The 27,983-nt window shown below is 47.2% G+C and overlaps 1 protein-coding gene across 5 annotated transcripts in view; it reads right to left on the bottom strand.

Moving 5' to 3' along the window:
- Positions 1-27,983, bottom strand: part of LOC144115576 (E3 ubiquitin-protein ligase RNF212B-like) — a 68,715-nt gene that overhangs the window by 6,037 nt on the left and 34,695 nt on the right. For all 5 annotated transcript variants that reach the window (XR_013311457.1, XR_013311459.1, XR_013311458.1 and 2 more), the window contains 5 exons: positions 9,690-9,761; positions 9,011-9,120; positions 7,984-8,035; positions 7,472-7,514; positions 5,581-5,671 (listed from right to left, as the gene is read on the bottom strand). Coding sequence is in view for 2 of the 5 variants with exons in the window: in XM_077650002.1 (XP_077506128.1) it covers positions 5,581-5,671; positions 7,472-7,514; positions 7,984-8,035; positions 9,011-9,120; positions 9,690-9,761 (368 nt within the window). In the remaining 3 variants the exon portion in view is untranslated. The remainder of the gene's footprint in view (positions 1-5,580; positions 5,672-7,471; positions 7,515-7,983; positions 8,036-9,010; positions 9,121-9,689; positions 9,762-27,983) is intronic.

The raw sequence follows: 27,983 nt of genomic DNA, 5'->3' as shown, positions 1-27,983 counted from the left end.
GAAGCAATGGTTTGGTTTGGTTTATATGGGTTTAACGTCCCAAAGCGACTCAGGCTATGAGAGATGCCATAGTGAAGGGCTCCGGAAATTTCGACCACCTGGGGTTCTTTAACGTGCACTGATATCGCACAGCACACAGGCCTCTAAAATTCCGCCTTTATCGAAATTCGACCGCCGCGGCCAGAATCGAACCCGCATCTTTCAGGCCAGCAGCCGAGCGCCATAACCACTCAGCCACCACAGCGGCAATGTATGAAGATGATGATGATGATGAATTTTTAGGGCACAAGGGCACCTGTGGCCAAAGAGCGCCATAGCACAAGGTTTTTCTATTGCTCAAGGTGGGGTCAAAGACCCATTTCCCAAGCATTGCACCCCAAATAACCCAAGCACCAGGCGGGGGAAGGCTTGTACCCATTGTATCATCGGTGGGTTTCCGGCGGCACTGGGGATCGAGCCCCACACCTCCCGCATGCGAGGCGGATGCTCAAACGACTTGGCCACCGTGGCGGTCCATGCGTGGGCGTTTTGAACGCCGCCATAGGAAACGACCGCGTCGTGGCGCTGAACCCCACTTCCTGCGCAGTGCGATCACGGCAGCATGCTGTGCGGGGTCAGAGTATAGGCCCTGTTTTTGAAACAGTCATTGAATAAAACCACGCCGAGCGTTACTGCCAATAGTTTAAAAGCTATTCGAAAACTTGAGAACTTATTCAACTCGTTTCGAATAAGGCTGAAAGCGCACAATTTGATTCATTCATCGAATCAAATAGGAGGATATTTGATTCGCTGCTCGCACACCCTTATGCTTCGTATACTGTCAAAAGTCCACCTACACTAAAGATGATTCACTTTAGTAGCAAGGATAGGAACCACTTTAGTTAGACTTAAATGGGGCCATGACAGCCTATTTTCACGCATACCCTGCTTATCGCCTTTAATTCCCAACAAGGTAACTTACAATTCACCCAATTTTCAGTTGATTCTGTGCGGTAAATATCCTTAAAACGAATTTTTTTTTCGTTCCTTTTGCGAAATGCTTGCTGGTCTGGCAACCTCTGTTCGCTGACGTCACAAGCACATACACGCCACGCGTCGTCTGCTGCGAGCTGTTGAGGTGCTTGCATGCACACCGTAGACAGCGGTCGCTCGAAAGGTTTTTTCTTTTAGCCTAGCAAAATAAAATGCATTTTCCGTGTTCTCTTTTGGCAAGCCTTCAACTTGGTACGCGAGCTGAGTGATCCTTGGGAAAGCGGACTTGCTCATGGCGCCCACTTTCCGATTGTTGAGGAAACAGAAATCGATGGACCCCTGCTTTATTATTTACGCTTAGAAGCATGCTGTTCGTATGTTATGAGTGTGGTCTCTTTTGAGCAGTCAAGTGCTCCCGTATGTGAAATGCGGCACGTGCCGTGCATGCCTTAGCCGATGTGCGCCGTGAAAGCCACGGCGTTTTGTAGCTATAGCTACCAAGTTCTTGTCCGCTATTCATTGCTCGATAATTAAACTCAAATTATCAAGAGGTGCACTACCGTAACCTTGAGGCACGAAAGGAGCAGAGAAAAGTGCCGAGTGCAACGACTTCCGCTCTGCATGCACGCGTTTGTAGGTCGAACATACATTTCCTTCGACTCATAGAACCTTTTTGTAGCTAGGAACCAATTGCCGCTTGCAAAACCCTACGTGACTCGAATGCTTTCACTGTCCGAATGATGAATAGTCGCCGCCGTCTAAATAAGTGCTTTGATACTATAGTACAGCATTTTGCTGTGTGTGTGCATTGTGCCCCAGGAGTGCCACGATTACAACTGCAGCCCCGCGCTGAGGTTGTTTACATGGCTGTGCGCAAACAGTACTGCTCGTTTGGGTGGCATAAAACGCCTGGTGGGTTATCCTTTTATTAAATATTACATACTCTTGCTCACAAATTGCACTTTTACTCATTTACACACCATGATAACACTCCAATAAGGGCCGATGATGCTATATCGCCTGCTTGGGAAACGCTTCGCTTAAAATACCGGCGCTTTCTGCTAATTGTATCTGCTTTCTTTTATGTCACCAAAGTTTAATTTTAGGTCGGTTTGGCTAACAACACGTTCGGGCATTACTTGAATTAATGAAAACAACCAGATATGTTGTCCACAGTCGACGCTGACGGCTGCTGCCGGCTGCCTTCTGCACATGCTATGCAGACCGGGTCACATATATCGGCACTTCCCCCTTACTGTACTCGCGTCCTGAGATGTAGGCAGTCGTCGCTTTGAGGGCACTGTAGCCAAAACTACGCTCGACAGCTATTTGCAGGCGCTAAAGCTTGCGAATTCACTCTTCACAATCGCCGAAGTCGCACATTCGAATCCTGCGTACTCGCTAGGCCTCATCACGAAAGGGGCCGGCAGTCCACCGTCAACCAAAATTCAAGAATATGGGAAAGGTTCCTCACTGACTAGTAACAACGTGTGAAGATATGATATGTAGCCGCTTGTTTCACTTTTTTCGATACGGATAAGGTACACAAGCGCAGTTTTTCCAGCCGTCGGCTCACCGGCCGGGCGTGGAGCTTTCGCTCGGCCACACTAGTGTTCCTGTATATGCTCCCACAGGGAGAAGAGTTGCGCGAAGGTCCGCCATCATGATCCAATCTTTGCGGGAAAGCCACCGCTCGTGCGCACAGGGGCTGCGTACATCGTCTCGCTGTGTACAGCGCTTGGGCTTGTTTTTTATTTGCGTAAAAATTGCACTCGATCTCAATTTTTTAAACATAGCGCGAAAAACTAATCTGTGGCTTGCCGAGGGTGTGCATACAGGATGAAAAAAAAATCGCCATCGGTTAACAGCAAATTGTAGTCATGACAATAAATTGACGAAAAATACTAGAAACGGCCTGCAGTTTTTTTTCCTGGAACAAGTAATTTCAAATGAACAAGCAGTCCCGTTCCGGATGGGGCAGCGTCTGTCCCGTCCTGTCTTCCTCTGCGCGCGTCTTAAAAATAGGGAGTATTGCGGTGAATTACTTTTTCACAACTAGCACCGCCGCGTGTTCTGTGCGAGTTATGCAAGGAAAATATGAAAACACATCTCCCTAGAACCACATTAAAATGATTCTGCAACTTGTCGCAGGCAAGCAGACTAAAGCAACACCAATGCATTGAACAGGCGACTCTGACCTAAATAAAAAATTTCAAACTCAATTGCTTGCCTAAAACATTCTACAAAATGTGCCCCGTAGCTAAATGCAGTGAAATGACGAATCTTTAAAGGACCGCGAATAAGTACTTTTCTCGCTGATATTAGCTTACCTAAATTTTATTAAAAAGCATTTTTTCATCTGTTAATAAGTTATATTTCGTAGCGCTTAACGCTGCCCATTCTCATAAGCCACTTCAATCGCCGACGCACTTCAGCCGCCGAACTTCCCAATGGCACTTTGTAAAACGCTTTGCTGTTTCCAGTGCGGTTGCTGCAGTTTGGCGCACTGCATGCAGTCATAGCTGACAACTGCGCGGCTCACTGCCACAGCAGAACCCCAAACCTGACGCCACAGGCGTGCACGGGAAATGTGTGAAATGTAGCCGACAGCGTGGGCTCTCGTGAGGCATCGAGCTGACGAAGGGTCGCTCGGCACTGCACCTGTGAAGTCAGCTTCCCCGCAGAAAATCGAACACCTGACGTCACGAAAATCATGTGACCGCCTCTCGGCGAATGGCGTTCGGAGCGGCGAGGGAAAACAGACGCGCATATACAGGAACACTAGGGGGAGCATATACAGGAACACTAGGCCGCACAAGCCCAGGCGACGGCGGCGAGCGGCACCGTCATGCGGCGTTTTCTGCCCGTGTCGCTTGCCTCGCCGATCGGATTTATGCGCAGGCACCGAATGAAAGCCCATCTTCGCTGGTGCACGCACACCGCGTATGTCGCCGTGGTTAGCATGAGGTCAATTCTTAAGTTTATAGAATGTCATACCAACTAGTCCCCTACCACTCTCTTCTGGTTCCCACTATGCTGCCTCTTTAACATTACTACGATACGCGATCGTTGATCGTGCTGGCGTTGTCGTCAATCTAGCGTGACAGACCAGTGCGTCAGCAACGGCATTTGCGTACCCATCAGCCCACCGACCATCGATCGCTGTCGCATCAGCTATAGTGTGACCGGACCCTACCTATACCGAAGAAAAACTGTGTTACTATTATCGCTTTTTCGGTACCAGTCATTCATATATGGGGGACGACTGCTACTTCGATCGCCCGCAAAAGCACAGGAGGGAATGAGACCTCGCTGCGCATATTGCAGCAACGAGAGCAGACGACGTTGCTCCGTGCATGTGCTAGTGACGTCACGACAGCTTTCAATATGGCGGTCGCTGCCGGTGGGAGGAGTCTCCCGGTCTCAATTTGGATCGTATTTTTTGGAAAATACAGCGCGTCCAGGGCAGCCAAATTTCAGAATTTGAATCATAAGCTTTTGCATTAGTTACTGAAGAAGAAAACTGCAATATGAAGAACGACCATGTCATGGCCCCTTTAAGCATATTTCTTGCGTTGTTCTTGCGCATTGCTTAACTTGCCTTTTTTTCTCATGAAAAATAAAATATATGCTGAAGGGGGCGGGGGGCATAGTGGCAGTTTCGATTGGAAGTTGCGAATCCTCCAAAAGAAGCGGCCCCACAGAAATGTCATGGCCATTAAAGTGCTGGGAGTATTCTCTTGAAGGTGGCACACGTGGCACTAGCCGCGCGTGATTGATTAGAAAATTTTTCTATTATGCTATTGGAAAGCGCAGCAGCATTTTCATCTTGCACACGTTAATAATAGCTTCGCCCATATCTTGGAAAGTCGTAAGCCTCCTCACCTGCGCTCTCTCGGTGAACTCCCTGAGAAGAGAGGGGGAAAAAAATGTAAAGCCAAGTAATGCTGAATTGCAGTTCAGCATCATTGACGTGCTGCCGAAATCGTTGCGCTGAAGGCACGCCAAGAGACCTCCCTAGCTTTCTGTTTTGAATTGCATTTCAGTCCCAGTGACCAAGTTACAGGGGAGGTTCGCTGCTGGATCTTCACTTCGAAATGAACTAGGTAATCAACAAATCACGCAACAAAGATTCGCTGTCTTCTACTTTGCTCGTGGGAGCACCGTATACGTGTGCGAGTACTATCAAGCGGGAATCAAACGGGAACACCGGCTGCAAAGATGTCTCGCCTTTTCACGTTCAGCTCGCAACGAGCGTGGTTGGTGTTTCCACATAAAATTTCCTGCGAGGTGTACGTACCGCAGCCAACCATGCATCACTTTCATGCTACACGCATATGAGGAATGACGCACGAGAGCGGTCGCCTCTGCATCTGGCCCGGTATATATAGTAACTCTGAAGGTTCGTGCGCGCCGTGTACTGAGCAATATCTTCGTCCTCCAACTGGCGAATTTGTTGACATTTTTTTGTTATTCCTCTAGGAAGCAGCGCAAAATTTACAGCGGCCTGGCGTTAACCATGCTGTCTTCAATTACCCGTTAGCTTTTTCAGCGGCTACAGGACGCCCTGTGGTTGCAAGGAAGCTGGTGGTGGGCGAGATTGCTTACCGAAGGCCAGCGTGGCTTGAGCCACGTCCAAGCGGCTGGCGGGCTGGTCATCATGGGCGTAGGTGCGGTGACCCCTCTGCTGGGATAGGTCCTGCGGTATTCGCGTCAAGACTGTCAATCGCGTGAGCACATGTTCGTCCGCAGCGCACTTCAGGCATATTGACCAACGCGCGCTCGGTAAGACCCACGCGAAGAATGGTAGAATATCTCGTGAAAAATGCTACGCAGCCTGGCAGTGAACGAGAGCCTGCAAATTCCACGCAGATAGATGGCGCCACGGGTACAGCTGGGTGCCATAAACAAAACGGGTGGCCATGGAACACGGAGGGCTTCAAGTTGAGGAACAACATTTTGTGCGTTCGCTTCGAAACCAGCCAGGGTTATATGCAAGGTGGTATGAACCTTACAGCACTGAAACATGCGAATACACGACGTAACACCATTTTAAAGCGTGCGGATAAAAATCCTACAGCAGTAATATACTGTTTATTTTGTGTGGCAAGCGCGTTACGTATTGGAAGTAGCCCCACGACCACCAGTCAAGAAGCGAAATTGGTATTTTTCATGAGGGAATAAATTACGCAGACCGATTTCTTAGATGTATGGTTGAAGAGAAAAGGCTTAAACACCCTTTCTTTGACTGCTTGACGGAAGTGGTACGCTTAACCATTTCCACTGGCTTTTAAAAATTGTAGAGCGCGCGAGAAACTACCAAGAGAGCTTCGGAAAAACTGCCGATGCGCAGTCTTATGCATGCAGTAAAGATTGCGCGGCTGAGAATACGAGGTCTATGCACAAAGTATCGGACCGGACTGGATATCTGTGCAACCTGCGGCTGGCTTCCACTTCAGCAGCCATCTGCTACAGGGAGATCCCCACTGTGCAAGTCATATGAGTCGTTTTGGTTGGCTTGATCGGTAGCCGAGTTCCTTGGAATGGGGTGGTGTGCAGTGACAACGTCGCATTAATGAGTGGTGGAGCTGCTCGATACCGGCTCAAATATACGCACTCAAACTGTGGCTCAGAGGTCCCCTTGGAGCTCGTCCATGCGAACATCCTCACTGATGCTTTGCTTTAGAGAGAAGTGCGCCGTCTGCGGAACTCGCAAGACATTCGCATCGTATTTGCAACAAAACCTGCTCCCGAGTACGTTGTATGCACTGGGCTACAGCCGATACCGCACTGACCAGTACGCTCAACCTCCAAGGCTATGGAGCAAATTTATCAGCACTTTTGGATATGGGGCTAGTATAGGAGACTTTCTGAGCTGCCCTGGTTTTGGTGGCAACCAGTTCGCCTAGAAGTGCGACAGTGCATTTCGAAAGGCCAGAAACTTTTTGATGAGAGCTTGCGGCAGCAACACGAGGTTCGCGTTACTTTCTAGTAGTACTGGCGAAAGGCATGCCACGGGGCGCGAAGCAGAACAAATGAACGTCGAGGTGCCCAGCTGTTCGAGAGTTTATGCACAACGTCGAGTCGGTATTGGCGCAAAATGTTTAGCCGTTGAAGGACTAGCTTAGTGTGGATATGTTTACTATCAACGTGCTACTGGTCGTAATATGCCATAAACAAAAGCTCCCGCGTCCATCTCCTAACCACTGGGAGTACTTTTCAGGTAGGCCAGAGAGTCCTCATGAATTGAGGAGGGACGCTCTTCGGCGTGGATGGAGGGTCGAGAATTTTGCTGGATCTGATAATAAGAGCTGGCTGCTCCTTAGTTGGGACAACATGTGCAGATAGCCACAAGGTGCACGTCAGGAGGCTGTAGTTTCATTAAACACACGACACAGCAACGAAGGCATACGAAGGCTCACGAAAAATGCCAGCACATGTGGATTGAGTTGAACGTTCCACACCGTGCAGTACCTTATCGGAGTCACTATGAACTCACCGTGCTGGCCATCATGGCGGTGGCACGTCTGCTCGGCGTGTAACTGCATGAGAAGAGAGTTCGGGAGTCACCAACCCGCTCCAGGCCATGAGTGAGTGAAGGAGGGAGGGAGGTACGGACAGAGACAGACAGCTTCACAAAGCAGTACAAGCCCAATGTAAATAGCTCGTAGAACCCAGTGCAGATGCCTGAGTTCTCTCCTGCTTCAAATTGCAGCAGCAGTCTGCGGTAGGTAGAGTTTTGGAGAACGGAATTATTGCTTCGCAGAGGCAAAGTCTGCGGCCTGTCGCAGTTAATAAGGCCAAAAAGACTGCCTGGCAGCGGACGGACAGGCTTCGCAGCCGCTTTTCGGCACAATGGTTACAAAGCAAGTTTTACAACAACTGGAATGACTGAGTTATTCGAAGGTACCGCGTCATCGAATCGTGGCCACGGTTCAGAAGAAGTTTGCAGTGAGGCAGTGAAGTTCTCTAGACAAGGTGAGCACAGTAGGGAGGTAGCAGTGAATTTACCCGATGGCGCCGCCGGAGAAATTCTGCATGCTCGGAGTGCGTTGTCCGAAATCTGCGAAATGTGACAACATAACAACATGGGCAAGGTCAGCAAAAAGACGAGCGCACCGCACAGTTCGCCGGCTTCGAGACCGCCGTCTGTTAGGTCTCAACGATATGTGAATTAAAATGGCCAGACGGCGGACGAGTCCTGCTCCAGAATCGCGCGAGGCTACAGTACCGCAGCAGCGACGCATTCGTGCCTAACGCGCCCAGAAGGTCTCAACGGATCACGCGCCCTGCTGCTCTGAAGTGGACCCCCAGCTGCTGGAGATCGCAGCTCTCAAGCCGTTTGCCGCCAGCTTGAGGGCATCCGAATCAGTGTATCGCTCACGAAACTAAAGCAGAGGGCTCAGTCCTGCGTGGCCCGTAAAAATACCGCACGCCATTTTCGAATGCTACAAACTTTGACGCTGCGCGCTGAGGACTGCACACACGCACGAACACAAAGGGCATGACGAGTTTCAATGTCACGTCCTATTTAAAACACCCAGTGAACTGGGGTGGCAATACCCAAGTAACTCGGGCACAAAACTCGATGGAACGTTGGTGGTCGGCATGTTGAATTTTCTAGAGTACAGATTTCTATTGCAAGACCACGGCCGATCACTTGCGGCAGTATATGTCGCGCGTCAGTTAATTTCAAGCATGGGACAGACCCCGATCGATGCCTCGGAACGTGGACTTGGTATCGGGAAGCGAGCTGCGCTTCTTCGTTCAGTGAGTCATGTTAGGGCGTGGTTTTATTCTCTGCTGGGGACTCCAGCGCTGTCACGCCACGCACGGAGGCGGCCCTGGACTGGAGGACCCTCCTGAAGACAACCTGAACGCAGGGTGTCTGTTGACAAATTCACCCATCCATATATACCTGCAAGCTAACTCTCAAAGGGCCACTCCGAGGGGGGCATTTAGGGGAGGGGGTAGAAAATGTGGCTTCAGCATACTTTTCCTTCGTAAAATCTCTCGCTTTGTGGAATGCCTTTCTCACCTTCCATGCGTGCCACCGGTGGCGCCGCGGTGGGTTGCTCGAAGGCAGGCGGGATCAGGTAGTCGGGCCGGGTCAGGAAGGTCGGCGACTGGGCGATTTCGATGCCAGGGCTGCACAGTGCGAATGTTGTGTCTGCGCTCAGCATTTTCTGCAAGGTCAATGCGGGACTGCCGGGTGCAGAACTGATTTACGTTGGACACATGCATCCAAGATATTTCCTGCATATATGCATATATTTCCTGCGTATATGCATAACTCTGCATATTCGTGCATAGTTTCTTCCAGCGTGCTGTGGTGCGATCAATTCCTCGAAGAAACCGTGAAATACGTTCCTTGTTTCTGCTATCTGGCAAGTGAACACTCTTTGCGCGAATCCCTCTTAGTTTTAAGACGAGGTATTATATTACAAATTGTGCGCCACTTTTTTGAGCATCTAATACGAAAAAAATGCTGCCTCAGTAGTCCCAACGCAATGCCCCGAACGCTAATCGCGTAATCGCAAGTCGAGGACCTCGAGGTCGATTGGATGAGTTGCGCCAACCGATGCTTCATCTGCATGCATCCTATTATTGCAGCCATGACATGCTGCACACAAGGCAAGGCGCAAGGAGGGAGGAGTTGCGCGCGCTTGACTTTGCATCACGTTCGCGCGGAAAAGAATGGAGAAGTAGAAGATTGCCTCTGTTGGTCTTTCAGCTCCTTGACCTCGCTCCTGAGCGCCGCCACCTCCTTGCGCAGTCTCTCGTTTTCCCTGGGAGAGAGAGAGGGGGGGGGGGAGCTTTCATTTGTCGGCCACTGCAGACTACAAAATGCAACTTGTTTTGTATGCCAACTTTACGCGTGTAACAAAATGAATAGCGCACGCGTTTTTTTGCTCGAAGCCCCAGGTCTTTTCGTTTTCGTACATTTTCCGTTCCTTCATACGCGACAAGCTCCCGCAGCTATGCGACATAGGCTGGGTGAGCGAGCCATCACTCTCCGCAGCTGCGAGATTCACATGTGAGCGCAAGACTGAAGCATACTTGTGGAAGCCGTCCTAATCGCACAGAAAAATATGTGACGAGTTTCTTATTTAAACTCGACGACTTGACACATCACAGTCATCAGGTATTTTAACGCGATAGGGCCAAGGAGCTCGAGTCGCAGAAGAGCCGATGTTAGCGCTGTAACACGAAAACCGACAATATCCAAATTAAAAACTCTGTGGAGATACGGAGAATCGAACTAAGGTCCTTCAGGTTGGAAGGGGAGCACACGCAGAACACGCTACGAAGGCTTTTTTTATCTTTATTGACCGTTTCGACAGTTTACAACACATCACCAACATTTGCGATAAGTACGTCGTCGAACCGGTTACATTTAGCGATCACTGTTGTACCATATTCACCACGGGAAAGAACGTGACATCTCAAGCGAAATTTAGTTGGGACTTGTGGAAGCTCAATGCAAAATTATTAAAGGATGATACGTTTTTTTAGAAACAAAGAACGTGTTAGAGAAAGTTTGGTTGAGTTATGAGAAAAGTTGGGCAGAAAAGTGGGGGGAATTTAAAGTTGGTGTCAAAATGAGGGCTATCGAAAGGTCCGTACAAATAAAACACGCTGAAAAAGCTGAACAAAAGAATCTAAAACAGATACTGAAAGAATTAAATATTGAGGAAAATAGAGCTCCGGGACTATATACTGTGATTTTTTCTTTGTTGTTGAAAAATCAGAGACGCCGACGAGTGAAAAAGGTTCGTTCTTCACGTTCCTGCTTCCACACGGAAGCGTTGTTCACAATGAATTCATTACCAAACAAGGGTCATTTAAATATGGTTCATTTAAATTGGTTGAATAATCGGCGCAAGGAGCGTGCGTATTTCGGGTTTAGATTACTGTCGTTCCGGTTTAACGTGTGTGGGGTAGTTTGTATGATTAGGGATTCCAAATGAAGTCGTGATGCTGCTACTTCTTCGGTAGCGATGATCCTTGCCTTGTCACAGTCAATTTTGTGGCCATTCACGACGGCGTGCTCCGCTAAGGCGTTAAGGGACTCTATAAGCCGCTAAGAGACTATATACTGCAATTATCAGCTAAGTTAAAGCAAAGCTTGACGTTATCGGTGTGACAAGGTTTCAGGGAGCTGCAGTCCCTGCACGAACAGATCGCTTGCTGGCAGATGATATGCCCTGTAGGCAGAATTTAACGACAGAAAAAATATACGCTGGAAGGAAAGATATCGCAGAAATCGAAAACACAGGTACTCTGACGGACGATCCGAAGGTGATAAGGGAGGCTTTCAGTCAATATTATCGCGATTTGTTCGCTTCCAAATCAGAGGATGTACCGGCCTTTCAGGCTGAATTTTTAAGTTTACTACCCCGACTGACCGGTGAAGACAGTGATAGCCTGTCTACCGACTTATCAACAGCGGAATTGGAATACGCTATTGATCAGCCCCACTTGGGGAAATCGCCAGGTCCTGAAGGAATAACAGCGGAATTTTATAAGGTGTTCAAACGCGAAACTACTCTCATTTTACAACGCGTTTATGAAGAGTAATTTAGAATAGGTATTTTACCATCGTCGTTTTCCTCTACACATACAGTACTTATACCAAAAACTGACAATCTTGCTAAGCTTAAGCAAGTAACTGGTTATCGGCCGATAACGCTCAATAATGTTGATTATAAAATTTTGATGTATTAGCCACACGTTTATAATCAGTTATGGACATCTTGGTAGCCTCCCACCAGACGTGTGAAATTCAAGGGCGGACCATCTTCACAAATGTTCATGTCACTCGGAGTATAGTGGAATGCTGTGACGCTGACTTTAGTCGAGTCGCAATGTTGCAAATTAATTTAGAGAAGGCCTTTGACCGTATATGACATGACACTGTGTTTAAAATCCGCGAACATGTCTCTGTTGGGGAAGTTATTTTAAAGGGGTTAAAATGGCTTATAGTAACTGTACCACGAATCTGGTTGTTAACCGAGCTCTCAGACAGAATTGCCGTGAGAGCATCCGTGCGGCAAGGCTGCCCATATTCACCGTTACGTTTCGCTCTGTACCTATAGAGCCATGCCGGAATCTAATAAATAAAAGCCCTATTCGTGGTTTTGAACTGGAAGAGTGAAATTAAAGTATTGGCTTATGCCGATGATGTGGCAATTTTTTGTAGCGACCACAGCAGCATAGAACATGCGATGTCAGTTGTTCGCAGGCTTTGTGATACAACCAATAGCGTTGTTAATCTGGACAAATGCGCGGGCCTTTGACATGGGAATTGGGCATCAGCAAATTTGGTTCATGCAAGTGTAAAATGGTCACATGTCCCTTCAAAATACCTAAGTGTTCCTCTTGACAAGTATCGAGATAACGATGACTTTTGGAAGGACAAAATTCAAGAGCTGTCCACGGAGTACACAGAAATGGTCGGGAAAGGAACTGTATATATTCTAGTGTGCAAACATATGTTATGTATACCTTGTTTCAAAAGTGTGCTACTTGTTGCAGGTCCTTTCGTTCTTTCGACTTAGCATTCAAAAGTTTCATCGTCTCTTCGTAGTTTTTCTTTTTTTTGCAGTCCTCGTGGGAGAGGACTAAACGTGATTTATTTCTGCGTTTGAGAAAACGGGGCCTTTCCTTGTGGCACTTGTACCTGAGGCAAGTGATGTCAAGATTTATATTTCTTCGAGATCAACGCGACCCTTTCCTGCGGACTTTTATTCAAGTGAGGATTTCGGCTTTGCCAAACTGTGTTATTTCCACTGTAGACTGGATGCGATACAGTGCAAGCAGGTTTTTGAAAGAAGTGATCTTTGCTTTCTGGTTTCGAAATGCTCGCTTCAGTTTGGAATACCTTTCAAATGTCACGCGTAAGAAATTGCTAAAACATTTACTTCACCCTGTCTTCCCCGAGCCGATGTATCGATCTCTGTATATATAGTGGAGGCCAAGGAGGAAACGTTTTAAAAAGAGTACGGAAAATGGTGGTGACAGCGTGTGTGAAGACGTTTTTCTTCAAGTTGCACACTGGTACGTTACCAGTTAAAACATGGATGGAGGAGAAGGGAATGTTTTTACTATGGGGTGCTGACTGCTTGTTGTGTCACGAACCAGAGTCAATAGAACACGTCTTTATTGATTGCTGGGATGCGCTGCTCTTTTGGGACGTGCTCCAGCAAACAATAAAGAATGACTTACCATTTACGCCGTATGGTATAAGATTCCTGGACGTTGAGCCAGATCTTTATAAATACAATGTATTTTTCCTTCTTGGCCTCCACAGTATTTGGCGAAGCAAGATGGTTGTACGACACTGCGATGAAGATGCGCGGTCTGTCCGAGATTCTACTTCAAAGATAACGTATTTAAGCTGCGTGAAGTGTACAATGAGCTATGTTTAGGAGATGAAGTTATCGATTTGATGGAAAAGTTGTGTTCCTTGAAACAGTTTTGATTTTCTCACGTGAGTGAAACACATGTCCGCTCTTGATATTTGAGAGTGCAGCGCTACGAAGGCTCGTTGGTTCGATCGATCCTGAAAAAAAGTGGACTTAGTGAATGCATTGCGGTCTTTGACTTCGTGAAATGTCTTTGTACTAATGCGTACGAGTAATCACGCGCGAGCGAATGTTGAAACAGGACCCCGTAACAATGCATTCTACTCTATAAAGCATTTCAACTGACATCCATGAGCAGTGGCAAAGCAGCGACATCTATGTCGTAAAGATGAAAGTAAATACAAACAGCTTGCGCTGAAGTACGATAGGTGGTGGTGTGACCGTGTTCCGTGGATGAGTGGATGAGAAAGTCCCTGATGAATGGCGATTAAGTAGAATGAACATGATATATAAGGAAAAGGGGGACCAAGCAGACGTAAGTAACTATCGCCCCATAACAGTGACATCTGTGGTTTACAGGGTGGTGATGCAAATTATAAAGGATAGACTGCAGGCTTGGGTGGAGAACGAGGGGGTGTTAGGGGAACTACAGAATGGGTTCCGGAAACAAAGGAGGTTGGAGGACAATCTATTTTCATTGACACAGTGTATAGAAATTGCGGAAAAGGAACATAGGCCCTTATGGCTAGCATTTCTGGATATTAGGGGAGCCTATGACAACGTTACTCAGGAGCATTTGTGGGACATACTGGGCACATTGGATGTGGAAAATGGAGTAATTAATCTTTTAAAAGATATACATAGAGGTAACAGAGTGCTCATAAAATGGGAAAAAAATGTATCAGGGCCTGTAGAGATACAGCGGGGGCTTAGACAAGGATGTCCTCTGTCCCCTTTGTTGTTCATGTTGTACCTGCAAGGGTTGGAGACCAAGCTAGAGGGCAGCGGACTAGGCTTCAACCTATCTTTTTTCAAGCAAGGGGAATTGATTAAACAGACATTACCGGGACTAATATACGTGGACGATATAGTGATAATGGCTGACAACAAGGAAGACCTGCAGAAGTTGTTAGACATATGCAGTACAGACGGAGATAGATTAGGCTTCAAGTATAGTAAGGAAAAATCTGCAGTCATGATATTTAATGAAGAGGGCGGCGAGCATAGAATACAGGAGTTCGTGCTAAAAGTAGTGAATGAGTACAAGTATCTTGGGGTGTGGATAAATAACTGTGTTGAGTATCTGACAGAGCATGAAAAATATGTAATGAATAAAGCTAGTAGGAATGCAGCTGTCATGAAAAATAGGGCACTGTGGAATTACAATAGGTATGAGGTGGTAAGAGGGATCTGGAAAGGGGTGATGGTCCCTAGCCTGACCTTCGGTAATGCGGTCCTGTGTATGAGGCCAGATGTTCAAGCAAGGCTGGAAATTAGGCAACGGGGAGTAGGGAGGTTAGCTTTGGGAGCACATGGCAATACACCAAATCAGGGGGTACAGGGTGATATGGGATGGGCCTCGTTAGAGAGCAGAGAAGCTAGCAGTAAGATAGAATTTGAGGAGCGATTGAGAAAAATAGGGGAAAAGCAGTGGGCTAGAAAAGTTTTCAGATACCTGTATATAAGGAATGTTGACACGAAATGGAGAAAGCGAACTACAACCTTCCTTCTCTTAGGGCGTGGATGAGGTGCCCAGCAATACGCCAGACAGTTACTGCGCCTTTCCTTTCCTCTAAACTCACAATCATAACGGAGACGCACAACGGGCAACTGAGGGAGCAGTCACTGCAGCCCGTTCGTGATCGTGATCTCTTCGGGCGGCGGATGGGCTGTTTTGAGAGGCCAGGCTCCGAGCGATTTGTCCAACGGGCAAAGCGTCTCGCCGAACAGGCGATGGCGTTCCGTGGACTCCTTGGCAGCACTGCAACATGCTGCAGCATTCCACTCTTAAGGCGAAGCGTAAGCTTCCTCCAATTTTAAGAGCGTTAGCTCTTACTCATCACTCTTCTCGATTTCTTGGGGCCTTCCAACTTTGTCGTCGCTTCAAAACTTAGACCAGTTTCATCAAGGGAAATCAAAGGAGCCGTCTTTGCCGAGTTGGCAAAAGGGAAATGAACCACCAAAGAAGGAAAACGAGACGGGAAAAAAAAAACGAACCATAGCAAGGCCATCAAGCCGAGCGACCGCCTTCTCTGTCTCTTTTCTTTATCTCCCATAATTCTTTTTTTTTGACCATTTGGAAGGCTGGACGTCAGCGCAGAGCATAACGCAGCGCACATCATCCCTGGTCGCGATGCTGGCAGCCGGCGCAGAGTTGCAGAGGGCGAGGGAAAATTTTAAAAGAATTAGAAAAATGATGCGTGGACAGGACAACAGCCTAAAGAAAAGCAACAGCTAGAGAAACGCTCACCGTGAAAGTCGGGATCTTTGTAGTCCGACGCACTGCCGCGGCCCGTGGAACCGTAGCTGCGTTCGGCCGAAGCGTCATCGGCGAGCAAATTTTAAGAGCGTTAGCTCTTACTCATCACGTTTCTCTATTTATTAGGGTCTGCTACCACCTCCCTTCCGTGTGAAACCAGGCATCAAAAGCCGTTCGCGAGATGCACAGAAGGTGTTGTGTACAAAGTGCAGTTAACCTGTGGTTATATTATGTAGGCCAAACGGGAAGATGCCTAAATGAGCGATTGGGTGAGCATGACTACGTTGTGAACAACAATAAAGGGGGGCACGTGAGCATTCATTGTCTCAAGTGCAAAAGCAAACGAAAAAAAAGGTTGTCGTCCTCTCTTTAACAAGTGCAAAGTCCTTTATAAGAACAAACGTCAAATTACGCGAGAAATTGTTGAGGCTTTGGAGACAGCGCTAGCTGGCGATGACTGCGTAAGTGCTCCGTCAATTCTAAAAAAAAAAGAGATGGCATATCGTACATCGTTCAAGCGTGTCGCTCGATAACTGTTGTCTTTCACCACTCTGTGGTAATGCCTCTTAAGCATGCGCAGGCAATATCTGGACTATAATATTCCGCTTCTTGCATGAAATAAAATCAGTTGGAAGTAAGCGCTCGTATTGTCTGTCTTATTCTGTGTCCTTGTCTTTTTGCACTTTTACGTTCAGCATGTGCTACGAGCCTGTTTTATTGCGGTTGCTGCCGATTGTCATAACGTCGATACTTTCAATGCGCCATTTTCATAAAGGCTCAACTAGACCCGCGCTAATTCGTCTTAAAATGCGGGCCGTCGCACAAACGGGATACGCATAATCTGATTTCCATTGCAGTCAGAAAAATTGCGTGGAAAAATGACGTTTTCCTTTTGGCGCCGCACACTGTAAAAATTTCGCAGCATATCTAGGTGTTGCCATCACCCGAGTGTATACGGTATATTATAACGATATTAGAAATTCAACATCAATTATTGTAAGAGTTCGCACACTGCATTTCTGCCTTCGTCCTAAAACCTTCCTTCGCCTAAAAAAATGGGGGGTCAGTATAGTTTTCAAATGGAAATTTCTCGATTGGAAGGTGCCCCTTAAATCCCGCTGTACTTTGAAACTCCCTTGCCATTTCCAGAGACTTCGAGTCGGAAGCACGGGGACTGATCGAGAGTTAGCCACCACAACCCACGATGGCTGCGCATATTGAGTGAATTTCCCAACAGAACTAAGAGGAGAAAGCAAGAAAGAGTTGCTGTAGATGAGGGCTCCGGAATAATTTCTACCACCTGGGTGTCTTTAATGTGCAGTGACATCGCACAGCACGCGGGCGCCTTGGCGTTTGGGTGGAGCTCGTGTCACGGAGTGTCATCGAGAAATGCCGTCAGCTACCAAGGGCGAGGGCGGAGCAACGAGTACATGCAGGAGACCTTGCTGCGATCACTAGCTACATCCAGCTGATTTATCCGCGATTTAAAATCAAGATCACGGCACCGCGCTTAATGCTGGAGGTTTGGCAACTGCCACGTGCTCGGTACGTGCGCAGGTTAGGTCGGACGGTTCGAACGAAAGTTTGTCTCGGGCGGACTACGCAACTACCCCCTGTCAGCAGCCCGTGCTCGTGATCGCTATTTCCAGCCGTTCAATTCACGAAGGAGTTGTTGACCAAGCTATGTATGGAGCAACAGTGTGGGCCCGAAGCATCTCCCGCACCAGCCGCAGGCGCACTGGGCAGCCACATGCATGTGAGCAATCACCCACCGCGACTGCGGCGCACGGGCACAGCCGAGACGCGTGTCGCGTTGCTCCGCTGCGGTTTCCGCTAAATGCGGAGACGCACAATGTCCGGGAACAATGCTCCGGCGCGGTCGCTGCCGCGCGCCCTAGCTGAAATCGCCCGTCCGCGGCAAGAGGCCGACGCTGCGCGGTGCATAATGAGGCGCCTTTAGTCTGACGAGCGAGTCGTGCCGGGGTGCGTCGAGAACTGCACTCTGAACATACGCCGATTATATCTGTTAAGCACGGAACGCTTTTAGCCCTTCGCCTTGGAAAATTCAGGCAAACATCGTCCGGGAAATGCGGCGAACCTGAGGTCGAACATGAAGACGGACTTATCTGGAAACCCACGAATATTTCCGTCCGAATGGCATCTATAGCAGAACAAAATCTTCAGCCCCATGTGGTGTTCGAACTACCGTCCCCCGCTGCCTTAGACCACACGGCCTGCATAATTGAATGGTAGCCTCTCGCTCTGCACGTTGGATATCGTCTTCATCCTTCAAGCGTTCGTTCTGCGCCGCGAAAAATTGGCTTCGAGAAAAGGAAAGTCGCAGTATGTAACTGTCTCACTTCTCGCTATACCTCTGCCGCGCCGTGAGGTAAGGGCGCTGCTCGGCCGGGGCGAAGGTCCCAACGCTCTGTGCATAGTGCGTTCTAGAGCTACGCACAAGGGGCGAAGGAAGCCGAGCGGGCTGTTGAGGTAAGAAAATCGGCTAATGGCTCCTGAACACTCGAGTGCAGCTACCACCATCTGTGAGACGCCCTAAAACGCGTTACGCTTTTCCTACAATGCATTTCATGCTTACACCTGCTCCCGATGGTGAGATAGACTGCCTGTGGATGACGAGTCGATCCTAATCAATGTCGACGTCTGGAAGTGTAAGATTCCACGCAGTAGAGAGTCTCTCGCCCCTCCGACACCCGAGACCAAATAAATAAATAAATGAACAGTCGAATGAGTGCGGCAGTTTCGACCGGGCTTTCTACAGGGCTGTGTCAGTTCTCTTCGCGCGCCTTCCGCTCTCTAAGGAAAAAACGCATTTTTCACGGTTTCGCATTGGGAAGTAATAAACTACAAAAACTAAATTGTTGCTGATTTGCAATATCAGGCCCAATTTGACAATTTGTCCATTTAAATTATGCCGCTTTTTAAATGACATGTCCTGGGATCTAAATATAAAAGGAAAAGATATCCCGAGTATCCGGAGTACTTTATAAATTTAGACGTCGCCTCAGTAAAAGTGTACAAATTCATTTTTTCTAATTCGTTCTTTGTGTCACTAGTAAGTTGGAGGCGGCTGCTTTGTCAGACATTAAACAATTACATATAATAAAAATGTTTTTCGAGCAATCATGAGTGCTATATATCTAATTCAATCTCAGCCAATTTACAAGGTATTACAATTAGTGCTGCTTCCAGAACCTTATGAGGTTGCTATCAGAAAGCGTTATGAAACGCAGATTAAAAGGGAAAACAAATCGCTTGAGGAGTATCCTGTCTAAAACTAAGCAGAAACATTTCGCGCACTCGATTTCATGAGATGTGGGAAGTTCCACGCAATTGTACGAACAATGAGGATCAGGTGTAGCGCTTCCAACCTCCAAACTTAATAAGTGATAAGACATATACATTCCTTTCCCGCAGCTTTTGGCCTGTGTACCTAGGCCTAAGTATGTTGCACATACTTTACGCTGTTTGTCTGGACGTGACTTTTAGTATAAAAACACAATTCCTTTCTCTGGTCCTACTTTGCATGCGCCCTTAGGTGTTACTCGCCCTTATTCCTTGCATATATTTTCTTGATTTTATATTTTGTTTGTGTACAAAGTTTATTTGCACTGCTGTATCGCTGTTTGTCAAGTAGACGGTCAGTAGACGCTGTCAAGCCCTGTTTTGAGGCTTTTATTCATTGTCCATACATGTAATTAAATTGGCTGCTTTGTTTACGGGGTTTAACGTCCCAAAGCGACTCGGGCTGTGAGGGATGCCGTAGAGAAGGGCTCCGGAAATTTCGACCACCTGTGGTTCTTCAACGTGCACTGACATCACACAGTACGCGGGCCTCTAGAATTTCGCCTTCATCGGAATTCGACCGCCGCGGCCGGGATCGAACCCGCGTCATTTGGGCCAGCAGCCGAGTACCATAACCACTGAGCCACCGCGGCGGGTGCGTGAATACATTGGAGTGGATTGGAAGTCCTGGACGACGGTTTATTTGCGCTGTTGGAAACCGCTGGACTCTCTGGAGAAAGGTGCGCGGTGGTGACGAGGCGCTGAAAGCTCGAAAGGCGAAGCACGCACATGAGAGAGAACAAAGCCGACAAAAGGCCGGTTAGCCACGCGCGCGTGAATTTGTCGCGAAGGGTCAAATAACGAGAATAATAGGCTTACATATACTTTACGAGAAGTGCAAGTTGGCATCGTTACATGGCTTTCAACAGCCAACTAAATGGCTAAGACGAAGAAATGCGCAAATTGATCACTAGGCCTTCCCCCAAGCGCCGCTGCGAGCCTTCTCGGTTTGAAAGAGGAGAAAGCGCGCGCACATGCGACGAAAGTGGAAGTAAATATCTAGCTGTCCAGGCAGTGCATGGATGTAGATCACGGCAGACGAACAAGATAACTATTCTCCTCCATTGATCCCATAATTCCATCCTTATCGCCCACCGGAAAGACTGACAGATCCCGGTGATAGCGCTGGCGTGGCATCACTGGAGCCAATCACCAAGGGTGAGGGAGAAATCAAAATGGAATAAAATTGTCGCAGAATTGTTGCATGACGCTGGGCCAGGAGACAGTATCATTTTTTTACTTTTTATCGTACAAGTGCAAAGAAAGGAGGCTGACACAGCGACGGAACAGGGTAAAAACTGGGAAACAAGGGCAGCATGTTGCGTGCCAAGAATAGCTCCTTGAAGCAAGCGCCGCCTACAATCCAGCCCGCTGAGCCTGGCCGGCACATAGTTGTAATGGCGGCCTGTTTGCAATACGCACCTAGTGACCGAGAGTGCGGCAACAGACAGGGACGTGAGAGTCAGTCGATGCATGCAATTTCATCATAGACAGTGAACATGTTTAGGCGGTGTGAGCGTAATGAGGAGGGCAGCGGGGGACGCACTGCAGCGGCTAGAGCACGGAACCCAGGGGGGCATTCAAGAAAGCAGCCACTGATTTCGCCCATATACGGTCGTGTTTCGGACACTCAGATTTACGTCACCAGGCACGTTATCATGGCATGGGGGGGGGGGGGGGGGGGATAGGGACCCGCCCAAGCACTCATTTCGTAAACGTGCTGTCCCCTGCAGACGTTCCTCTGGTCCTTCGGTCACGCGAGTGAGATCTCTGTTCGCTGGTACCGCGCGCCTGGGCGCAGGGTCCGTGGAGTTAGAGCCCCACTGAGTTAAATGCCGGCTTCCTTCCGAGCGCCGGCGCGTTGTTGTAGCACGTTCGCTCTCGGTGGTAGTGGTCTGCGTCGCTCTGACAGCGGGCAAATAACTACGGCGGCTGCCTTTTGAGGCTCGTCCAGCCGCCAGGGCGGCCTATAGATGAAAGCGCATCGGAAGATCTCCGATGCGGGCCGCTCGTGTCACCACGGCAACCGCGTGCTGATAGCATCGCCGAACCACACAGCCGCAGCGACCTCTCTCTTTTTGTCAACAGCACACAACAGTTCGTGAAAGGGATTTGGACCTCGTCATTAAGGCATGTGGCATTACGCCGCCTGACCTGCGAATGCAAACCGCCAGCCCGGATGTGTTCCGGGGGAATGTAATGCCGCGAAAACATGCGCGGATGGAGGCCGATGAAGAAAGAAAAAACACGCTCCGCTACATCATCTCGTATCTACAGTGGTCGCTTACTTTTCGCATTCACAAGCGCATGCTCTCTGGATGCCGCTTGGGAACTTAATATTCGCCGGTATGGCTGCGAACATTGCCAGTCATGCGGTGGCTTCTTTTGCATGCGCACACAACGGCTCTAAAGGCGTGCGCTATTTCGTGAACAGAGGACAATGCACGGCTGCAAACGTTTTTCCCACTTCGGGTGCAGGTTGTGCGCGCGGCAGTAAGAGTTTCAAGGCGCTCCATTACGTTAATGCAGGGGGATTACTATATACACAATGAGAAAAAAGCGAAGCCCGGACAGATTGGGGTGGGGGGGGGGGGGTGCAGAATGCGAACTACACTGCAGAGTAACAGTATACTGCCACAGGTAGGAATGACGGCGCTCTTACTGTCGGAACATGGGACTGTATCTTCAAAAAACAGACGACCAGCGAAATCACTCGGTAGTCAATGCTTGACGAAGGTATATTTTCGCAGACGGTGTTACGGAGAAACACTGCGTGGCTGTGGTTTCAATATGCCAGCTATATTGAAAACTTATGTGTGCACTCTTAAGAAGCTTACACAGGCTTTGAAAAAATTAACTTAGAAAATGTCGTACAGAACCAAACCTGGCTTTTTCCTCAATTTTCTTGTACTTGAAAGGGGTTCCTGCTCATTGTTCTTATATCGTACGAGAACAAGCAGGAAGACTGCAAAACGCCCCGCATGGAGACTATAGAAACTCTGATAGCTGAGCATGAATACGCTGACGGCTATTCGTTAATTAGTCATTGTAATACAGTTCGCTTGTGTTAACATTTAAAAGAAAAGTGCCGTGCAACCAAAAACGTTACTTTCCGAATTTCGTTCATGGTTGTGGTTTTCCCCGCGCATATTATAATTAGGGCACTTAGTTTTCGGGTAAAACCAAAGATTTAGCAAATTCTTACATTCGCAAAACAATTTCTTAAGATTGGGGTTAAAACCTTTTTCTGCTCGCAATATGTCAATTATATATAATGCAGTTTTCCACAGAACAAAGCTGAAGACACAGCACGAAAATTAGCAGATGCATTGCGCTTATTCCAGAGGGGTGTTTCCAGTTATGTTTTAGACTTCTATAAACGCCTGTTATTCATGACGCGGTTGGATTTGAGGAAAAACTCGAAAAGTACGTTTCTGAAGCGAGGGACGGAAACACTGACGCTGACCAGATATCTTATTGGCATCAGTGCATGAAGCGTTACCCACCTCAACAACGTCCAGCTTCCAAGCTCTTCAGCGTTAAAAAGGATTGCTGTGATGCTGGATGAATATTTTCGATTTAGTAGAGAATATTTTAGTGAACCTTCAATTTCCATAATGCTGATGAAATTATTAGCAAAACGAATGAGCATTTTATGCCCAACCAGAAAACGAGCGGAAATAATAAAATGTGTTTTTTTCGTGCAAACAATAACTCCAAAAAATCCGAATTATGGAACTACTTGGCCAATAATCCGATTTGTACCCGAGTTTTAGCTCAGAAAATATCGCCCGACTTTTTATTCTCAAAATTAGAGAAAAAATATAACCCAAAGACGAAGAACCCTAATTATAATGCACACCTGTATTTTACGGTATTTTCTCTTAAATAAAATACCCGCAGCCTAAGTCCCACTGGAAGTCGCAGTAGTACTAGCAAAAATTAGCAGTGGCTTAGCTCGGCTATGCCAGGATATACGTAGCGAAAGCTAAGGCATAGCATGGTTAGCCTTGGTTAATCTTCACTGCAAGTCCAGGTTAGTGTATTTGTTCGGCTAGATGTTGTCAGGAGGTTCGTCACGCGGTTGGTCACGTGGTGCGGTGCGACCACGGTGGGACTGCAAGCACGGCGAAATGCGAGTTCGTGGCCAATGCAGCTGTCGCTACAAAATAGCAGGATTGCACTTAGGTCTGCTAAAGGGGCTCTCAAACACCTTCCGAGGATAGCACATCAACTCGCTCAATCACTGCATAGTCTTGTCATGAAGACCTGAGCCAAACAACGCACTTCTACACGCACCAGAAAACCCCACGATCACGCGCAAACGTTGGCGAGCCCTTTCCCGTCGACTTTTTCATGCTCGCAGCCTCCTCAGTCGCTCGCACATGCGTATACAAGTTGAGAGGTGGCTATTGGTTAGATACTTTCAGACGGCAGGCAGCTAGCTGCCATGGCCGCGGCCAATAAGCCACGTAGATCCCGGCGTGCCAGGAAGCTCTGCCCCCGGAAGTGAGGCCGGCTGAGGAGCGGCGACCTTGCAGCGTGCAAAAGGTGACGAGAGGAGAGGGAAAGGCGCGAAGAGGCAGAAATTCAAATTTTGACTACCGATAACTATACCAAGCAGATTAAAAAATTCTTGCTGGGCAATATTCGTGAAGTGGCATGTGATAACATCCCAGCCATACCGCAACTTTATTAGAGCCCCTTTAAAAGCTGAAATGCGAAAGCATTTCCCTTTCCTCTTTCTCAATCCCTTTTTCATGCTCGAACCCACGACCTTCATGTGACTCGATCCCACGACCTTCACGGGACTCGAACCCACGGTTTTTTGTAGGGATAGCTACATTACGGTAGCATTTCGAGCCTTCAGCGTGGCGGCACTGCCACCCTGTGGCTGCGCCACCACGCTGTCACGTGGTGTGGAGTGCGCAGCTGCCGGCGGCGCGGCGCCGTGGCTGATCACGTGGTTCACGTGAACAAGTTCCACTCGGTTAGCTGTAGCTATCGCGTCACTCCAGGTTTAACCAAAGCTAAACCACCGCCAATTTTTTTCTGGTATCACTACCATCATCACTATCACCAACTATCACTATCATCATTACAATCACTATTTCTAGCGCTAACTCTCACTATCACTACCATCACTATATCTAGAACTATCAGTAGTCACTATCTCTAGTCACTAACTCTAGTCACTATCAGTAGCTACCATTACCACTGTCTAACATGATTTTTTACGATCTATTTAATAGGCATCACTACTATCATTGCATATATATTGATTATCAACTATTGCTTAATCAACTTTTACATTTTATTATAATTACCATAGAACTTATGACTAACAGTTCGTACGGACACTTACGGACAGCCTTTGTCTGCAGCTTTCATCCACGTCATTAATGAGCCAAGAAATGCCATTTGTTGGCGTAATGATACCAGTGTTGGGAGATGTCTTAAAACAGGCGAATCATGTTAAATGTAAAGTGAATAACTAAATTGTAATAGCTTTTGTGATAGGAACCTGATTGAAATCAGAGATTTGTAGCATATCGATAGCTGTAGCAGTAGCAGTTTTTATAATTGTGAAAACGCTGTTACCCTCTCCGCAGTGGCTCAACAAATTTGGGCCATTTCTCGCTCCATTCTAAAAGAGCGTGCCACACGCACGCACGCACGCACACAGTATGAATCTGCAGTGAAAGAAAAGTTTTAGAGCAGTCGAAAATGATTAATCATCGTGAGGGATCACCGCAGTAATGTTATTGCGAAAAATTGGTCGTGTGCTCCAATGCACCAGAACAGGCGAGCAACAGAAAAAATCAGATAGACGAGGACACAGGTGAATACCAGTGTAGATTAAACAACGCGTCGCGTGGAAGGCTATGGGGTATGGCACTGAGATGTGATGCTGTTTCGGGGAGGCATTATACTGAAGATCGAAAAAATAAGAGCGAACAGTGGAAAAGAGGACACAATTGAAGATCAGTGTAGATGAAACACGGCATGCATGATACCATAACGTAATACTTTTATGACGAGAGACAAGTCAGCTTCCAAACATTTTCATTCAGACCGCAAGAAACAGCATTAAACTTCCGTATCAGGAATGATTCACAAACTTCGCGTTCATTACGGATCTTGAAGCCTGATTAGTAAAGTTGCTTGAATTTTTTTTTCAAAACGGTGCTTAGTATTGTTCACATTTTAGAGATAGGGAGGTTTGGCAGTGTCTTGCAATGAGCTTTATGATTATTACAACGATATCTGAACGGCGTTTCTGTTTGGCCGATATATTGATTTTTGCAATTTGAAGATTTAAGCATGCAGATTACGTTGCTGGTATCACATGAGTAGTTACCGCGAATTTTTACATTGAATTTCGATGCAGTGCTGGAAGCCATTACTGATGTCGTCATCTGCGCACAAAGTTGCAACCTGCTTTATTAAATGGGTGGCAGCCGATTGGCACACTTGGGTTTGTTTTAGATGAAGTGAGAATGCCACTGTGATTTTTGCCACGGCGATGGACAACACGGGGGCGATGCTGAGATGGGTTAGGACCAGGTTGATTTGTGACTGATCAGATGCGTGGTTTTCTCTTTTGAAGAGTGCCTCGCGGTGAAGAAGACCTGCGTGTTTTTCGCAAGGACATATTGCAGTGATCCCTCACGGTGTTTTAATCATTTTTGACTGACTTACACTTATCTTTCACTGCCGATTAATACTGAGGTGTTTGCCGCTGCGACCCGCCAACCAGAATACTCCCTCAACGCGCATGTATACTTATGTGTCTTCTGCCAGTATTATATCACTGACAGAGGCCAGACCCTGACCGAAACGTTAGAATAAAGAAAGTTGTTTTTTTTTCAGTGTATGCCAACTCAATTATGTTTATGTTCTATCGGATCCATCCGATCTTCACCCCCGATTAATTAGGCCACGGCGAAAAACATACTCCTGAAGTTCCGACATGCTGACGTATCGAGCGTCGTGCTAGGAGATTCCCGAACCAAACACCTCTACCAGCACTTTCATCACTTTTGATCGGATACTTGCGCATTCGTTACGAAATGCGGTGCCCTCATTGCGGACGCGTTTCTGCTCCCAAACATCGTGCCTTCAACAGCCTCAACCATCCTGCTAGATATCGGAACCAACGATTTAGCTTCCTGCTCAGGTCGGTCTGCGTTTGAAAGGTACTGCAAATTACTGGACCATATCGCAACGACCCGGCCCGGTTTTACTCGAGTTTACGCAAGCTATAATTGTGCAAGCCAGGTCCTTTTACGAGGCTGTCCAATTTCTTTTCCAGCTACGTAACATAATTACTGAAAAGCAGTATTGTTTTCAAAAGCATAAATCAATGGAAGACGCGCTTTTGTCGATCGGAGACATGATCGCAGAGAGCTTATAAGAGTAACAGAAACTATACCATAGGCATTCTTTTTTTTCTTTCCAGGAAGACTTTCGATTCTGTTGGGAACAATATACTACTGAAAAAAGGAAATTTACGGAATCAGAGGCGTGCCATTACAACGTATTAGTACATACCTTCAGAACCGTCCTCAATTTAGTCAAATCAATGGTGCGCGTTCATCTGATGATGATGCTAGATTTTTATGGCGCAAGGGCAACTAAGGCCAAAGAGTGCCAAACACGAGGTTTTTGGTTACCTTGAATATGAAATCTCTCGTAACAACCCTACATCAGTTAAAAATTTAAAAACCCTATCCAATGAAAACATGCAGTGATCACCTAAAGATAATGAAGGGTGCATTGGTATTTGAAATGTGTAAAGTTCAGGGAAGTGCTATCGTCTTCGTGTACCTAGTCTGGGGCACATGACTAATGTGTGGACAACTGAGATGTGGGCTCCACATCTCGCGTATTGTGGTGCCGGAGTACCCTGTAAAAGATGTGTGTGATGTATGTATATCCTATCCACAGTCTGCAGAGAGCAACTTCTTTGAATCTATTTTGTTTTTCTGTGGCATACCTCCCAATCCATGGTTTTATTGTGTGCAGTTTGTTGTCTGTTTGTTCATCCCAATCCTGCTGCCACTCTTTGTGACGTGCAGTCCTAATATATGGCGTGAGGTCCTGGCATGTAAGTTGTTTTATATCCATCCTACTCAGTTCGGCACCTGAGGCTGCGAGCCTATCAGCTTCTTCATTTCCATCTATTCCAGAGTGACCTGGTACCCAGCATACTGTAACGTTAAAGTTCAATGTGCGTGTAGACATAAGGCATTTCAAGAGGGAATTCATTACAGGGTTTCCCAGAAGACAGGGCCATAATCACACTTAAGGAATCTGAGTAAATAACAGAGCTTGGGACTTTCTTTTTCAGGATGAATCTAACAGCCAACAGAATGCCATGGCATTCTGCAGTAAATATGCTTGTGTGTCTATTCATTGTTTTTGTTTCAGAAAATTTACAACTGTGAACTGCACATGAAACTGAGGATGTCTTTGAGGCATCAGTGTAAAACTCTATGCACTGATATTTTGCTTGTGGGGACTTTAAATACTGTTTTATGGCAATTGGTGACCCATTCTCACCAACCTCATGAAAAGATGTGTCACAGTAAACTGGATACACTTCCCAGGGAGCAATTATGTCTTTAGAAGTTACCAGAATGTTGTATATTGGTATTTTCATGTCTTGGACAAGTGTGGTGACCCTAATGGGTAATAATAATAATAATTGACTTTTGGGGAAAGGAAATCATGCAGTATCTGGAAGGGATAAAGGAGGAAGTGAAAGAAGAAAGGAAGAAAGAGGTGCCATAGTGGAA

The sequence above is a fragment of the Amblyomma americanum genome, chromosome 1, assembly GCF_052857255.1.
Source record: "Amblyomma americanum isolate KBUSLIRL-KWMA chromosome 1, ASM5285725v1, whole genome shotgun sequence".
Taxonomy (NCBI): Eukaryota; Metazoa; Arthropoda; class Arachnida; order Ixodida; family Ixodidae; genus Amblyomma; species Amblyomma americanum.
Note: the sequence above shows the minus strand (reverse complement) of the source record. Positions and strands in the feature narration are given on the sequence as shown.